Source organism: Neoarius graeffei, chromosome 18 (assembly GCF_027579695.1).
Source record: "Neoarius graeffei isolate fNeoGra1 chromosome 18, fNeoGra1.pri, whole genome shotgun sequence".
In the NCBI taxonomy this organism is placed as follows: domain Eukaryota; kingdom Metazoa; phylum Chordata; class Actinopteri; order Siluriformes; family Ariidae; genus Neoarius; species Neoarius graeffei.
The window spans coordinates 35,075,362-35,092,783 of record NC_083586.1 but is presented as its reverse complement, the minus strand read 5'-3'; the positions used below and the strand labels follow the sequence as shown (position 1 = coordinate 35,092,783).

Sequence of the window (17,422 nt, the reverse complement as noted above, 5' to 3'; positions counted from 1 at the left end):
GCCCTGGAACTGCTTTGGTGGAAAAGGGGCATCAGAGCCCCAACCGTCCCTGAGCACATCAGACAGTGTCAGTAATACAGGGATCGGTTTTATTTAAAAAAAAAAAAAAAACCCAAAATGGAACCATATTCTCTGGTCTGACATAAATACAGAGCTTTTTGACAAACACTCAAGGTGGGTTTGGTGTAAAAAGAAGGATGGCTATAATGTAAAGACCCCAATCCCAACTGTAAAATATGGCGGAAGTTCTGTGATGTTTTGGGGCTGTTTTTCCCTCTAAATGTATTCTGTTTACACTCATCACACTGTTCACACTCTGGCTTCCTGCCATCTCTTCACACTAATGTTGTCTGTCCGTCCAAATTTCAGGCTGTCCGAATGACGGGCCAAAGACCTGGAACAATGTGGCCGGGGGTCTAGGGCCCGGAAGCTGAAGAGCTTTAAAATGCCTTATAAAACATCTGAAGAAATTTATTTCAATTAAAGGTTGCATTTTTCAGTGCGAGATGAAACAACTTTACCAAAAGGTGGATTTTTTTTTCAAACTCTTTGTACTAATTTTTACGAGGCGTGCCAATAATCATGGAGGACACTGTATATGCATTTTATACGTGACAAACAGGAAATTCAGATTTTCACAAGTGCCCTACTGTACCAAAAATGATAGACTGTCAGAGGATAGACGAGTCTGAAATGTTGTCTGTTCGTCCAAATTTCAGGTTGTACGAATGATGGGCCAAAGGCCTGGAACAATGTGGCCAGGGGTCCAGGGCCTGCCTTAGGGCCTGGAAGCCGAAGGGCTTTAGATGTCTGGAGATGGCTTCTCAGCCATTTCCAAGCACGTTTTTGTGATCTTTAAAGGCCAAATTACACTCGACATTAGTTGCTAATTACACTACAAATTGAATGAAAAGTTACAAGAAAATGTCAGAAGATTCAAGAAAATTCAAGAATTCTGCTGCCACAGATTCTGCTCGCACACACCCCTGCCCCCCCTTCAGCATCTGACATATCATCCTCACAGTTCCCCCCCCACAACACACACACACCCCTCATCGTTCATTAAAGGACATGGGACATGAAACATAAAAGCACGCTATATCAGTTTCTTTCCATTAAAAAATATGAATTAATTGCATCAACAAATACAAAATCATCTACTAAATTCAGCAAAATCGTTATATTCGTGATGATTATATGGCATTTCTGCTCGAGCTCCGATATGCATATTTTACAACCGGAAGAGCCGCTGTCACGTGATCATACGTCACAAAAACTTTCGGGCACAGCACAAGCGGGTAGATGAATGGAGAAGTGGATGACAAGAAAAATGTTTTTATAGTCTTTAACGTACATTGGACATCATGGTGTATTGTGCTGCTTATGGTTGCAATAATTCCAATGGGAAATGCCCTGGAGTAAGTTTTTTTGCATTCCCCAAGGACCCGAAGCTGAGGAAAGTGTGGGCTCACTACTGCCGTAGAAAAAACTTTGCACCTACTGTTTCCCACAAACTGTGTTCGGACCATTTCACTGAGGATTCTTTCAACATTAATACTCAGGTACTGAGCGATATTAATTGCCAAGCCAAATTTAAGAGGCTACTTAAAGATGGAGCCGTTCCCAACGTCCCAATTCAGGAACAAGACGGCGGAGTGAAACCCGAAGTGCTACGGCCACCACGAGGTGCATTCGCTAAGCGTCTGAAAGCCGAGGTAAGGATTAGTATTATAATTTTGGGTGTATCAGTTATTGATTATCATAATTCTGACTCATTTACTCTTATATCTGTCCTTCTTTGTTTACGTACCGAATCGAAGAGTTGTAGTGAAGTTGTAGAAGAGGTTTTTTTTTTGAACTTTTATTTCATTTTATTATTTTACATTTTATTTCTACTATTGTTTATATATAATAGGCCGTATAGCCGGGTTCATGGAGGCAGTGATGGCGCCATAATATACAGGGTCTAACATTCCGACAACTGTAGAGACAGTCAAGAAATCCTGTAACATTAATGGACATTTAAATAAATGTTATGTTGGTAAGTTTGTTTAACTTTTCTTAATTTTCATCTCTTTCGCCAAATGTGTGATGGCGTTTCGCCATTTTGAATGTTTTCATCTCGGACTCTGGAAGCATTGTATCTCAATCAATCTCGAAAAATATCAGCAAAAAAAAAAACTAGCTTGCAACGGACTTTAGCTAGATCTATGATGAACTTTCAATGTATGATACAAAAATAATACTTCTTTCAACAGATCATTAGCCTTTGAGCAGAATTGTTTTTAACTTACCAGGAAGTGTTATCGAGCCGACCGCTTTCAGTTTCATGGGGATTGAATGAACTCTCACTCTCAGAATCATCTGACCCGTCAGAGTAAAGACAAGATCCAAAGATCCATGTTCATGTGAATTTCCAGCTATCAGTTTGAATTGATAGGGTCTAACTTCACATCTCTGTGAAACATCGGGAATATCACTGTCGATGGTGTTCATTTCGGTAACCTGTTTACATTAGATTCCCAAGCGCCGGCTCCTTGGAAAGTTTTTGTGACGTCACGGGTCACGTGACCACCTAGCTGATGTATAAAAAAGTTGAATAATGTGATGATTTTCACATTTTTGACGCCCTGCAGTGATTTAGATGGCATTTCTTATGTCCTTTATACATAATTATACCCAGAAAAAAATCCATGTCCTTTAACACATTGAACTCAGGGACCGCACATCTCACTTTACCTCGCTTATTTGCACTATTCCGCACTACCTCATCTTAACAGCTGCTAGTTTGTTTATACTGCTTATTTCATGTTTACCTGCTATACCTCAAGTGCCCTTGACTGTTTTGTTTATTTGAACCAGTGTGTGTGTGTGTGTGTGTGTATATATATATATATATATATATATATATATATATATATATATATATATACACACACACACACACACACACGAGTGTTTAGTCTATGTCTACTTCATATCTAGAGTGTTTATACTGTTTATATTGTTTGTTTTTCAATTATTCTATTTTTATTTATTGCATTGCCTGTTTGCACTGTGGGTAAGGACTGAAATTTCATCTGTGCTGTATGTCGAGCATGTATAGCATATTTGACAAAGTTGACTTGACTTGAAAAAACTGTAGCACACACAGGTCAGTTCCATGTCTAGAAAAAAGTATGGGGGCCAGTTGCTTACAACTTACTATTACTCATATATAGCTACTATAACAACACTCATGAAACATATCAACAATTATAAACATAGTGCAAAATAAGTCTATAAGACATTTAGTAATTAACGATACAACTATTCTGACACAGAGTTAAAATTGAGTACGAGATTCCAAGTAACTTTGTAACAAAATGACTGACAATGACTTAGAAAAAAAAAAAAAAAAAAAACTACATCCTCCAAAGCATATGACTGACTGTCATTCTTATCATCTCATCTCATTATCTGTAGCCGCTTTATCCTGTTCTACAGGGTCGCAGGCAAGCTGGAGCCTATCCCAGCTGACTACGGGCGAAAGGCGGGGTACACCCTGGACAAGTTGCCAGGTCATCACAGGGCTGACACATAGACACAGACAACCATTCACACTCACATTCACACCTACGGTCAATTTAGAGTCACCAGTTAACCTAACCTGCATGTCTTTGGACTGTGGGGGAAACCGGAGCACCCGGAGGAAACCCACGCGGACACGGGGAGAACATGCAAACTCCACACAGAAAGGCCCTCGCCGGCCACGGGACTCGAACCCGGACCTTCTTGCTGTGAGGCGACAATGCTAACCACTACACCACCGTGCCTCCCTTTCTTATTATGAATGAAAAAAATAAATAAATAAAAATGCACACAATAACCACCATTGATTGGCACCTAATATAAATACTGTACTGCAAAGTTTCATGTAAACTGAACTCCTAATCAACTGACACAGTCAACCCTAAAACACTAGTTCAACTGCACTGTGCGATAAAAACAGTGAATACTGAGTGCATTATTATTCTTGTCTTATTTAGTCTTCCATTTGGGGAGAAGAATGTGCCTGTCAAGGGCTCATATTAAAGTTTTCAGCGAGCGCAGGGGATTCGGGGGGGGGATAACGGGCTGAGGTGGGGTCGTCCTGGGTTGGTTCAAAAGGGCTTGGGAAATGGGAGGTGCCTGTACAGTAAATTCTGACAGGGCTCAGACCTTCGGTGCCTGAGTTACGAATTTTTAAATCCCCGCGCGCGAGAGCTACTGGAGCAAGGGCTCGTGCTAAAGTTGTCTGTGAGCCGTGCTTGCTCCTGACATCAGATCGGGCTGTGCCCGGGCTCGCTCGAAAGGTCTCGGGTAGAGGAATGTGCCTGTAAATTCTGGCAGGGCTTGGACTTTGGGTGGCCGAATTATTAATTTTTTTTTTTTAAAGTTGGGCCTGCGAGGGGCCGCCGTTTCACAGGCCGCGTTACAACAATGTCTTCGCCCAGTGTAACATCTGGAAGAAAGTCAGAAGTAGATTCCCCCCGTACCGTGACAATTTTTCATGGGCCATTTGGTTCGATGCTTTCAAAATACAGACAGACAAATGCGAAAATTAGCGGTAAACGTCAATGTCAGTCAGTCCAGCCTTATTTCCCACACTGCATCCTAAGCCCTATTCGCACGGGATAAGTATTACCTGTGGACCTCTGGTAATTCGGAATAATTACAGAGAATGTCTGAGTTCTTAGTCCCGTGCGAATGCGCCATGTCTGTAACTTGCCAAGTAATAATTCCGCCTCGAATTACCTACTGTGTTTCGGCAAAACACAGACGTCCAGTGGTAATACAAGTCCCGTGTGAATGCGCATGTCTGTGTTTGTAATTATTAAACGCGCGTCTCTTGTACTTTTCTGAAGTGAATAATGGAGGATACGGGCGAAATTTTGATAAACAGCATTTCAGGGGCAAGTGGTAGTAGGCCTATCCCGTATTTGAACCAGATAAGCATTTTGAACTCCTGTCTACTAGTGTTGTGACGTTCGCGAACGAACCGATTCTTTTGAACGGCTCCTAGGCATGAACGATGAGAACCGAGTCTCGAGCTGGGGGAGCCGTTCTTTCTGTCGTTCTTTTTCTGTACTGTGTTTCAGATGAAAAAGCTTTTGCCCAAGGACAAGAAGTAGGCTAAACAGCATTTGCCTTTTATTTATTCAAGTTTTATCTGTTTGCCTAATAGTTCAAATTGTTTTGTATATAGTTTATAATGTTGTGTGATATTAATGATAATATTGTGGGAAAACTACTTTGCACGGACGTTCATTTAATTTATTCTATCGTCATTTTGTTTGTTCTATTTTTGTGCATTTTATTTATTTATCTGTTTGTCTAGTTTTCTAATAATAATATATTTTTTGCATTAATAGTTTGTTTTTTCCTATTAAAATAATCTTGTGTTCTTGTTATCTCATCTCATTATCTGTAGGCAAGCTGGAGCCTATCCCAGCTGACTACAGGCGAAAGGCGGGGTACACCCTGGACAAGTCGCCAGGTCATCACAGGGCTGACACATAGACACAGACAACCATTCACACCCACATTCACACCTACGGTCAATTTAGAGTCACCAGTTAACCTAACCTGCATGTCTTTGGACTGTGGGGGAAACCGGAGCACCCGGAGGAAACCCACGCGGACACGGGGAGAACATGCAAACTCCACACAGAAAGGCCCTCGCCGGCCACGGGGCTCGAACCCAGGACCTTCTTGCTGTGAGGCGACAGCGCTAACCACTACACCACCGTGCCGCCCTATTTATCTGACTGTTTAGTTTTATCTATTTTTGTTACAATTTCAATATTTTTAATATAGAAAGTTTGTTTTTTTCTATTAAAATGTTCTTGTGTGATAACTAGTTCTTGTGTTATATTTATTGTAGTTGTATCTATTTTGTATCTCAGACTTAAATATTTTTGTAAAACAAGTGTTTTTCTATAAAATATTCTTGTGTTCTTGATAACTATGTTCTTGAGTGGGTTCTTTTTTTTTTTACAGAAAAGCCGTTCTGCATGGACATTCATTGAAGCCCTCATTGTTTTTTAATGGTTATTTATGAGCGTTTAGGGGTTACAATAATGTAAGTCTAGGTTGCTTTATATAAAAGGTATGTCCAGAAATATTGATGTCACTGTCTAAGTAGATAGCGGATCCCATCAAAGAGCCATAAATCCCATCTCTACTGTCTACAAGACGAAACAGGATGCTGTGAACTTACGACACATCCGGTCACAATGTCTGTAAATTCAGTGAATTACAGACTTTTGCTTATCCTGTCTGAATGCGCCACACAATAACACAGAGGTGCGGGGGTAATTGTGAATTACCAGAGGTCCATAGGTAATACTTATCCCGTGCGAATCGTACTCTAGTCTCTCTGCATTAGTAACTGTACATCAGTACCGTCTCTTCTGTAGTGGCGCGCTCATGAAATTCTCCAAATTATGTAATTTAACAGAAGGCAAAACAAACCTCACCCGGCCGCACTTATTTAAGACCTGTATGTTGATAATGGTAATATTTCTTCATCATCAGCTGTCAGATTATAGTCCTATGAAAATCCGTGACCTTGAGTTTGACCTTTCAAAAAGTCACTCAAGGTCAAAGATCATGGTGCCAAATGAGAGTTCCTACATGCTCATAATAGTAAACCTCTGTCTATCGGCAACCGTTTTTGGAGTTTTAATGGAAAATGTTATTTTGACTGAAAAGGTTGACCTTTCTGGTGACCTCGACCTGATTACGCCCAAAATTTAACGAGGACGATTGCCCACCTACCCTGAAAATTTGAAGTCAATCGGTGCAACCGTCTAGACGCTAGATTGTTAACAGACACACAAAAAACAAACCAACCGCACTGATTACAATACCTCGGCCCATTTACTCCGTCGCGGGCGAGGTAATAAAATACTTGGCAAAGGATTTAGCAGAATCTGATTCAACACTGCCTTCCTGTATTTCTTAAAGACACACAGTATAGCCCCCTTCACATACGAAAGCGATTATTGTACGAGGTAAAAACACGGAAAAGATCATTTTTCATTCCCACTCAGTCTTCCATAATGGGAAAGTAATGGATCTCTTATATCCCACCTGAGTGACTGTGCTACAGAGCGCAAACCTCTGCAAGACCGGGTAGGACGCATAATTCACCAGGTGGCAAGTCCATTGCTATGAAAATTCCAAGTTGAGACATGAGCGAGTTAGCAACACGGCACCAGTTGAGCTTGATCACGTCTCTATTGAAAGAGTTCTCTTCCCGTTTCTGAACATTTGTTTTGTTCAAGCAAAGGCTATTGAACCTTTTTGCTTATATCTGCTGCTTTCTTGGCTTCTTGTTTTGAGTTTGCCAACAGCTGCTTTATACCAGAGGCAGTATGAGTAGTTCCATCGCAATATCACGACTCCATTACTTCCACCACCACCAGCAACGCCACGACCGATCACAACACACAAATCTGATGGAGAAATCATGGCCTAATGGTTAGAGAAGCAGCTTTGGGACCAAAAGGTTACTGGTTCGATTCCCTGGACCAGCAGGAATGGCTGAAGTGTCCCTGAGCAAGGCACCTAACCCGCAACTGCTCCAGCTACGTTGTTCGTCGCTCTGGATAACAGCATCTGCTAAATGCCATTAAAAATGTTCCAATTCCCAATAGAGCAATTGCAAAAGATTTCCTTAAATGTTACTAGGTCGGGAGCGTCATGGCTAAGGCGCCATACCATAAATCCGGGGACCCGGGTTCGATTCCGACCCGAGGTCATTTCCCGATCCCTCCCCGCCTCTCTTTCCCACTCACTTCCTGTCCTGTCTCTACACTGTCCTATCCAATAAAGGTGAAAAAAGCCCCAAAAAAAAAAAAAAAAAAAAAAAAAAAATATATATATATATATATATATATATATATATATATATGTTACTAGGTCATCAGGGCTTAACGTTTAGACTCTGCCGCTTTGATCCCATTCCCATGAGACTATTACAGCATAATAGCGGGAAATATAGTTTGCGGTGCGAGTAAGAATGGCATACATGTCACAAAACCATAAGTGACCCATACCGTCCGGCATTCTGAAGCTGAAGTTAATGAATTTGCTGATGAACATGAGGATAAGCAGCATCCATCCGCACGCGCCGACCAGCAGCCAGTGACGGCGCATCATTGGGCCATGGAGACGCTGGCAAAGCCTACAGTACAAACACAAACATTCACAATTATTCACAAGAACAAAGAAATTGATCTTGGGGTAGACATCGCCACATGTTGCAATAATATGAGTGAGGAAGGAAGGAAGAAAAGAAACAAAAACAAAAACACCACACATATAGTTATGTAATTCATACCAGTTTATACCCAACAATGTTTAATATTTTGGGAGCACAAAAGTTTCAGTTCCAGAGTCTCAGAGCTCAAGCGCAAACATGTCCATGGACTAGATTTGGGGTAAATTATGTGCATTTCATCTTGAGCCAAATCTCCAGACTGCTAAAGAGCCACTGTTGGGCCTCTTGCACTGCAAAAAATAAAAATCTTAGGAAGTTTATTTGTCTATTTTCAAGTCAAAACATCTAGCCACCCTTATTATAAGACATAATTGCCCAACAAGCAAAACCTCATTTAGCTAGAAAGGCTAGTTTTTAGACAGTCCATCTTGAAAATCTTGTATAGACAAAATGTCTTGAAAAAGTCTTATTTGGAGCACCTTTGAAAATAAAACAAGTAAGGTATTAGGCAGAGACCCGTCCACCCGTAAATTTGACGGGCAATTGCCGATTTCAACGGGCAAGTATACACACAGACGGATACTGAAACGGACGATAATGCCGAAAATTTTCGCACATGAATACTCCCACATGTCATCCGATAAATCCAGTTATGTTCCGCCCACACACGGACTGGCCATCGGGAGTAGCGGGAGTTTCCCGGTGGGCTGGTGGTTCAGTGTGGGCCGGCGGAGAAAAAAAAAAAAAAAAAAAAAAACAGTTGCGCGCTGGCCTTTAATATGATAAGCAATGTTAACAGTTTCTTTAACAAACTGTTAACATTGCTTATTACAGTTGCGCGCTGGCCTTTAATATGATAAGCAATGTTAACAGTTTGTTAAAGAAACTGTTAACATTGCTTATCATATTAAAGGCCAGCGCGCAACTGTTTTTTTTTTTTTTTTTCTCCGCTGGCCCACACTGAACCACCGGCCCACTGGGAAAACTCCCGCTACTCCCGATGGCCAGTCCGTGTGTGGTTCCGCCATCATTTATCGCCATCATCACAAATCGTAAGAAACACAGTTTAATACGAAAAATACTGAAAACTTGAAATGAAAAATCAGAATATTTCATCGTTTCCGCCATTTTGGCCCGCACTGAATCTTGTAACATGCGGACTGAATAAATCGCGAATTCTGATTGGTCGAAAATTGCCAAACACCCTGCGTTGTAGTTTCCTCTTTCTTGGCGGGAGAACCGCATTTTTTTTTGCTGACTCACTCTTCTGGATCAAGATGAATCCCAACAAACGCCCCAAATTGAATGTGACAAAAACTGATTCGTTTTTCCACAAAAAGACAGAAAAGGTATGTGTGATACATTGATTAACAAGGGGGTTTCATTGGGGTATGGTAAAATAGAATACTGTTGTTTTTTTTTTTTTATTAAATACTGTAACTAGATCAAAAGATTATATACAATTCATTGTTGTTTATTTTCTTTTCACTTTTGTTACCAAATCAAACACCATACATACATCTGATACATTCAGGAGTGAAACTGAAAAAAATACAAAGTAAAAATATGCAATATTTCTGATCAAAAATTACACGCCATTTCACCCTGAAAATGTCCTAGAATGCAGGAAATTAAGTCTAAATTTCAAAAATTTTCTGGGGGGGCATGCCCCCAGACCCCCCTAGAGGGACTTCGCGCCTGCGGCGCTCGTCTTCGCACCTGCAGCGCTTATCAGGATTATATAAAATATTATTTTTGACTGGTAAATTTCTTTTTCTGCCTAATACCCTAAAAACAAGTACGTACATTTTGGACATTTGTCAAATGCGGTTCATTTTGTTTCAAGAAAAAAAAAGTATGCTTGTTTTGGGAATAAATGAACTTTACTGAAATCTTTGAATCTTTCATTACAATTCAACTCCACCTTACATATCCTAAGTTTACTGCGACTGTTTTCTCAGTCATTCAGAGTGAGCTCCTTCTAGATCAGACCTGGGCATTTTACGGCCCGCGGGCCGCATCCGGCCCTTTGGTTCATTCTGACCGGCCCGCGTAAGGCTAATTAGAAATTACAAAATAAACGTATTTTCTAATTTTACCTCATGAATGGACTGAATGTGCATCGCTTTTATTTTGAAGTTGTGTTCAACAAAAACGCAATGTGCGCGACATGAACATGACATGAAATCCAACGAAACCTAATCCCACGATAACTACTTCCGTAATTTGTCCAGACCAACCACAAACTTGTACGTCATCCTTCAAACGGTCCAGCCAATCACATCGTGTGACGTCACCAGCAGGCGCCGGAGCCCGAGCCAATCTGTAGATCTGATTCCTACACCGAATCGACTGATGATCATCTGTCAGCTGTGCTTCGCATCTCCACCTCAGACATTCAACCTGACTCTGATGCACTCGATAAAGACCAACAGAGACTAGATTTCTCTCACTGAACAAATAAAAAGCACCAAATGAGGTGATTAGACTACAAATATGGGCATCATTATTATAATATGATGTATCTTGCTTGATATTTGGAGTAGAAAGACAATACTGTGATGTCTTTATTGTGTTTTGGGGTGAATGTGACTGAAAAAAAAAAAAAGAAAAAAAAAAAAAAGGTACAAACGTTCACGTTTTGTTAACCATTGTTTTGGGAAATTTGATTGAATAAATGACATTTTTTTGTAAGGCAACCTCGTTTTTTCCATACTCTTACCAGTCTTAGCAGCTTGTAAAAACAATGTTATTTACTGCTTTATATAAAGAAATACAATTAATATTATGCAGAATTTAGTTCAGCCTTTTGGTCCGGCCCTCCACAAAATTTTCTATTTCTCATGTGGCCCTATGGAAAAAAATAATTGCCCACCCCTGTTCTAGATGCTGTACAGACTCTAGACCAGACAAGTGCCTTCAAAAAGGCTATGAGTGAGTGGACGGCGTTTTAGTGAGGTCTTTTTGGAATGCTGTGAGTTAAAGGGGAACAGAGGGCAATATATAGAGTAAATATAACAATAAAACACACATTAACGAACCTTATTCAAGACTTACAAAAGTTTTTTGTTCTAAGGTTGGAAAGTTATAGTGTTTTGAAAGTAGCTCGAGCAAACTATTTCCGCAGTTTGAACAGCCCGCCATGATATTAATTTTATCCAATCAGAATGCACGTTCATTTTCTCTGCGTAACACTCATGACGTATGTATGTGCCCAGTTGTGTTGGCTCATTGAGGTTGGGAATAGCACGTGTGAATCGGAAAGTAGGATGAATTGTAAGTGATCGGCTACACAATGCCACAGTGTTGCTTTCGGGTGTAATAACAGGACCGATGGAAAGCATAACGATCCTCCAGACGTGTCTTTTCACTCGTTTCCGCTGAAAAACACCAAGCGAGTTCGAGCTTTCTTCTCTTCTTTCGTCATCACCGGAGTCGAGAGTACCTCTCCTAGGTTCAAACTGGTACCCTTCTAAGCCATAGCCTGCTTGCAGTGCGTCTTGCGGGATCTCTTCGTATGATTCGACAGAGCTGTCGCTTTCACTTGATGCGCCCGACGCCATGATTACACGCTTCTCTCCTAGTGCAGTGGGTAGCGCTGACGTCACGGTCTTTTAAAAATGGCGACTCTTGTGCCGTTTAGCGTACCGACTATTATATTTACAATTACCAAGATATTTCGTTGTTTTCTAGTATATAAATTTGATAGAATACGTTACTTTGTCACATCAGCAACTGTATATATTATATTTGGTACCCCTTTAAGTTCAGTGTTTTTTTTGTTTGTTTGTTTGGTTTTTTTGTGCCTGATCTTGTAAACCCCTTGCACACATGAATAGTCAGTGCCCCCAAAATGCACTGCTGCTTTGGCATTGTGTAAGCACTGCAAGTCAAAATGCGTAGACTTTTTCTATTTTTTTTTTTTTGGTGCCTGAGGTCCTGGGGAAGTGGAATCTTAAGAGATGTTTTAATGTTTGAATGTTGAAATGGGAAAAAAAATAAACTTGTTGCAATGCTACACGTGTCGTCAACTTGATTCAAGATAGTCTCTGGTCTCATATCTCGAGTATTTTACTAATTACAGGTCACAAAAGGAGAATCTTTTAAGCTAGCAATGCTTAGTTGTAGAATTTAACAATCCTAATATTAGCATATTTATCTTAAATTCAGTTTTTACTGCTAAGACTTTGTCATGAATTTAAGTGAAATACCCTTAAAATGAAATAAATAAAAATGACTTGAATGGCTAAATATAAGAAGTACGATCTTGTTATAAGAACTATTTTGATTATTTTGAGTGAATCAGATCTCGCATGATAAGTTCCCCAATCTTATTTTGGAATTATTTCATCTAAAAACAGGTTAGATTTTTCAGCTTACTTTAAGAAATCTTACCAAGTCAAATTTGACTAGTTCCATTGGCAGATTTTTTTTCACCTGATTCAAGCAAATATGCTTTGTTTTAATCTTTTATTTCTTATTTTTGAAAGGCCATTTTTTGCAGTGTAACAGTGCAAGTCCCTTAAAGGAACAGTCCACCGTACTTCCATAATGAAATATGCTCTTATCTGAATTGAGACGAGCTGCTCCGTACCTCTCCGAGCTTTGCGCGACCTCCCAGTCAGTCAGACGCGCTGTCACTCCTGTTAGCAATGTAGCTAGGCTCAGCATGGCCAATGGTATTTTTTGGGGCTGTAGTTAGATGCGACCAAACTCTTCCGCGTTTTTCCTGTTTACATAGGTTTATATGACCAGTGATATGAAACAAGTTCAGTTACACAAATTGAAACGTGGCGATTTTCTATGCTATGGAAAGTGCGCACTATAATGACAGGCGTACTAACACCTTCTGCGCGCTTCGGCAGCGCATTGATATCTGAGCTCCGTATCAATGCGCTGCCGAAGCGCGCAGAAGGTGTTAGTACGCCTGTCATTATAGTGCGGACTTTCCATAGCATAGAAAATCGCTACATTTCAATTTGTGTAACTGAACTTGTTTCATATCACTGGTCATATAAACCTATGTAAACAGGAAAAACGCGGAAGAGTTTGGTCGCATCTAACTACAGCCCCAAAAAATACCATTGGCCATACTGAGCCTAGCTACATTGCTAACAGGAGTGACAGCGCGTCTGACTGCGTCTGACTGACTGGGAGGTCGCGCAAAGCTCGGAGAGGTACGGAGCAGCTCGTCTCAATTCAAATAAGAGCATATTTCATTATGGAAGTACGGTGGACTGTTCCTTTAACCCTCAAACACTCAGCTCTGTGCTTGGATTGGATTCGATGTCATTTTGGATCAAACATGCTGCCAAATGAACAACTGGTTGTGCATACAGTTAAAAACCATACTGTAATTATCTTGGAGGTACCGCAAGTTAAAATCTGGGAGAAAAAAAAAAAGGTGTTAAAGAGAAAAGCGTATTCTTAAGGGTTATTTTCATGAGGTCATACCTACTCCACACGAGCCAAGGCAGGGTGACGTTTTACAGAACTACATGACCAATATTTGCCGCATGAAGTCAGCTCATAGGATGGCTGTAGAGTGGCGTAGGACTGATTGGGTTGTGTACGCAGAACATCTGCTTGACAGCATGATGCACAAAAACACATTTCAGATTAAAATTAAGATGCTGTGTAACAAACTAGTGATTGCCTGGAGTGATCCGGAGTGTTGGCTAAATGGGACCTGGGAAAATGTCGACCATCCGAGAACGAAAAATCCATTTGAACAGCTCTCTAAAGTCCCAATCCGAAAACACAGATTAGATTCGATTTCAACAAGTTGCAAGAACACCTTCCAGCATGTTTTTGGAAAGTAGGAAGAAACTGGAAAACCCAAACTGGGAACTCTGGAGCGGAGAGAGATCATCATCATGCATCTCCTATAATGCTCTTATGTGTAAAAGCTACTCAAAACCTTTTAAAGTCACGCAAGAGTGACAAGGGCCATCTTACTCTGGTGTCCATCCCTCCCCCCCCCCATCCTGAAACAGATTGCATGAACAAATGAGGAGGGCAACAGCACCACCAAAAGGAAATGCTCAGAAAATACACAGAACTGTAGAAACCAATGAATCAGTAAGGGGTCATCCATAATTTATCATTATCACGAGTGTACAAACCGTACGCGGGGGGGAGGGGGTTAATGACCAGGCGTACACTTTTTAAAAATGAAAAAATGATGATCCGTCAAATGTGTGAATCGGCGGCTGCCATGTTAAAAATTTCGCGCCACATCGGTGTTGCCAGCTAGCTCTACACGCTTCCTTTCTTCAATACAACAACAATGGCTGACCCAGATTTTGACCGCATTTACAAATTTGTGAGTAGCAGAAATACCGCTATTCACAAGACTCCTTCAAATGAGTACAAGCAGTTTTTAAACATTTATTGTTTCCTGCATTCATCTGAGAAGCGGCAGGAGGCAGTTAGGGCAGGACAGGCTGCTTGGAAAGAATCAAAAACAAACGTTTCAAAGCCAAAAGGCAACAGCTCTCCTTAAAAAGACAGTTCCTAGTTTTCAAAAATCAGACCCTCCAGGATTTCGTGATGTTGCGATTTGCAACTTGAACGCAAATTCAACCAATCCCCGCGAATTCAGGGCGGTGTTGCAATTATATCCAATCACCGCAACTTTCCCGCAAATTTGACCAATCGTTGGTGTCGTCTTGAGGCGACGTCGACAAACTACCTTCCACCTTACTTCCGTGTATACGTTCAAGAGAAGCAACATGTGCGAGTCAGTGTTTATAATCGGCTTAAATTCTGTTACTGAAAGTGTGTTATGTTTACAGTGAAGGACTGTGTGCACTTTACATTATTTTTTACTTAACACAAGAAATTAATGGATGCCAACATTTTTGCCAAAATGGTATTTTATTTTCCATTGTTTAGGCAGCTTCAGCATCATACTGTGAAATTCTGTTCAAATTGTTTTTTTCTTCTATGAAGCCTGAGCCATTTATTTTATTAGTTTATAATTATTGTTTAATTTAGTCTTCAGGAGAGACTGCCTGCACACAGTACTAGTATTAATAGGTTTTTTTTCTTACATGAAAGCTGAGGCATTTATATTATATTTTAAGGTAACTTCATGTTGTGCTGTGAGGTTCTCTGCACTTTAAGTTTTGAACCAACAGGAGCATTTGGATAAGTAAAGCCTATTTTTCTGCATTTTTGTAGTCCTGGTAATCTTTTATATTGGTAAAGTTGTTTATAGGACCATTTCTCAGTGTCTTTGTTTTTTTAATCAATAGTTTTTCAGTAATAACTTAATATTTAACATACTCAATTTTAAAAATCACAAAAAGAAAATCGCAACAATTTCTCGCAACTTTCATTTCCTCCCGCAATGTAATCGCAACAAAAACCTAAACACCGCAACTTTCATCGCAATTTTTTGGAAACCCCCCGCAACATCAGACATTTTAGCCCGCAACAATCACAAAAAAGGGCCGCGGAATCCTGGGGGGGACTGAAAAATGAATCTCCTGCTTTCTATGAAAACTTCTGGACCCGTCTTGTGTCGTCTTTTCTTCTCTTGTGAATCTTTGTATTGTCCTGTCATCCGATTTTAATAAAAAGTAATACAAGACATGGTTTTATTTTGAATTCCTATTCCATGTAGATCCATCATCGTTTTTGTCCGCTAATGTACACTTTTTTTTTGGGGGGGGGGGGGGGGGGGGGGGGGGTGCTCAAAAGTCTACTCTTTGTAGACTCATGATAATGATGAAAATTATGGATGACCCCTAAGTGTATGGGGTTTTGTTTGTTTGTTCTGACTAAGCAGGACTGAACAAAACCTACCACCCTGATTTCCAGGACTCTTGGTGGCAGGGTATAACTTGGGCCAAGGAAGAACCCATGAAATTTCGGAGCAGACCTGCGTTACAGGGTGGATCCACGAATTTAGATCCTACTTTAAGAATCCTGAATAGAAATCTGGCAGGTGTATATACAACCCCAATTCCAAAAAAGTTGGGATGCTGTGTAAACTGGAAATTAAAACAGAAAGTGAAGAGTTTGCAAGTCATGGAAACCTTATACATTTCATTGAACATGGTACAAAGACAACATGCCAAATGTTGAAGCTGAGAAATTATCGGTTTTTTGAAAAATCAGCTCATTTTGAATTTGACGTCAGCAACACATTTCAGAAAAGTTGGGATGGGGCAACAAAAGACTGAAAGAGTCGTCTCATGCTTAAAAAAAACAAAAAAAACACTAATTTGGTTAATTAGCAACAGATCAGTAACATGACTGGATATAAAAAGAGCATCCCAGAGAGGCAGAGTCTCTCAGAAGTAAAGATGGGGAGGGGTTCACCGCTCTGTGAAAGACTGTGTGGGCAAACAGTGCAACAATTTAAGAAAAACATTCCTCAATGTAAAATTGCAAAGAATTTGGGGACACAGATGTTCACAAGCACCGGCGACTTTCTCCACCTACACAGATGGTCTGCACCAGCTATTCAATTCCAGGGAAGAAGAAGGGAAAAGAAAACAAAAAAAAAACTTGCCTTTTCATGTTCAAGCGATTTATATGGTCTCCGCTGCCCATAATTTGCTGTAAATCCAATTATTTCAGCACGAAATTGCCTTCAACTCAGGTCTAGCATGACCAGAAGTGACGCCATTTGTTGATCAATTCTCATGCTCCGATTGGCTGAACCGGACCACACCGTAGCAGAAGGTAAAGATGCACTTGGTGGCTGTTGCAGACGATTTCACAAAATGCCACTGAAGAAAAAAAACAAACCTTCCGTGGTCCAAATAAAGTCTGTTTTCTGCAAGGTTTGTACATATAAATTTATATAAAACGTAGTTATGTTACAGAGCCAGGCAGCATACTACAGAGGGTAACTGAGAAAGCCAAGCACACGCACACACATCTGGAGGGAAATTTCACACATATTTTGCAAGTATTTTACAGGGAAATGCTGCCACAAATTTCAGAATTGCTTACTACTTTTTTTTTTTTTTAGCCGGCTACGTCAGATTTTCTGGAGAACCCTGGGATCACATCATCTCTGGTATGCATCATTCAAAGATTCAGAGAATCTGGAGAAATCTCTGTATGCCAGAGACAAGGCTGAAAACTGACACTGGATGCCTGTGATCTTCAGGCCCTCAGGAGACACTGGATTAAAAGCAGACATGGGCCTGTAGT

General features: G+C 40.4%; 1 protein-coding gene across 3 annotated transcripts in view; it reads right to left on the bottom strand.

Annotated features, from left to right (window-relative positions):
• The window catches only part of chst10 (carbohydrate sulfotransferase 10), a 58,725-nt gene that overhangs the window by 21,138 nt on the left and 20,165 nt on the right, over positions 1 to 17,422 (bottom strand). For all 3 annotated transcript variants that reach the window (XM_060898741.1, XM_060898739.1, XM_060898740.1), the window contains exon 2: positions 8,085 to 8,212. In XM_060898741.1, coding sequence (XP_060754724.1) covers positions 8,085 to 8,187 — 103 coding nt within the window. In that variant the 5' untranslated portion in view covers positions 8,188 to 8,212. The remainder of the gene's footprint in view (positions 1 to 8,084; positions 8,213 to 17,422) is intronic.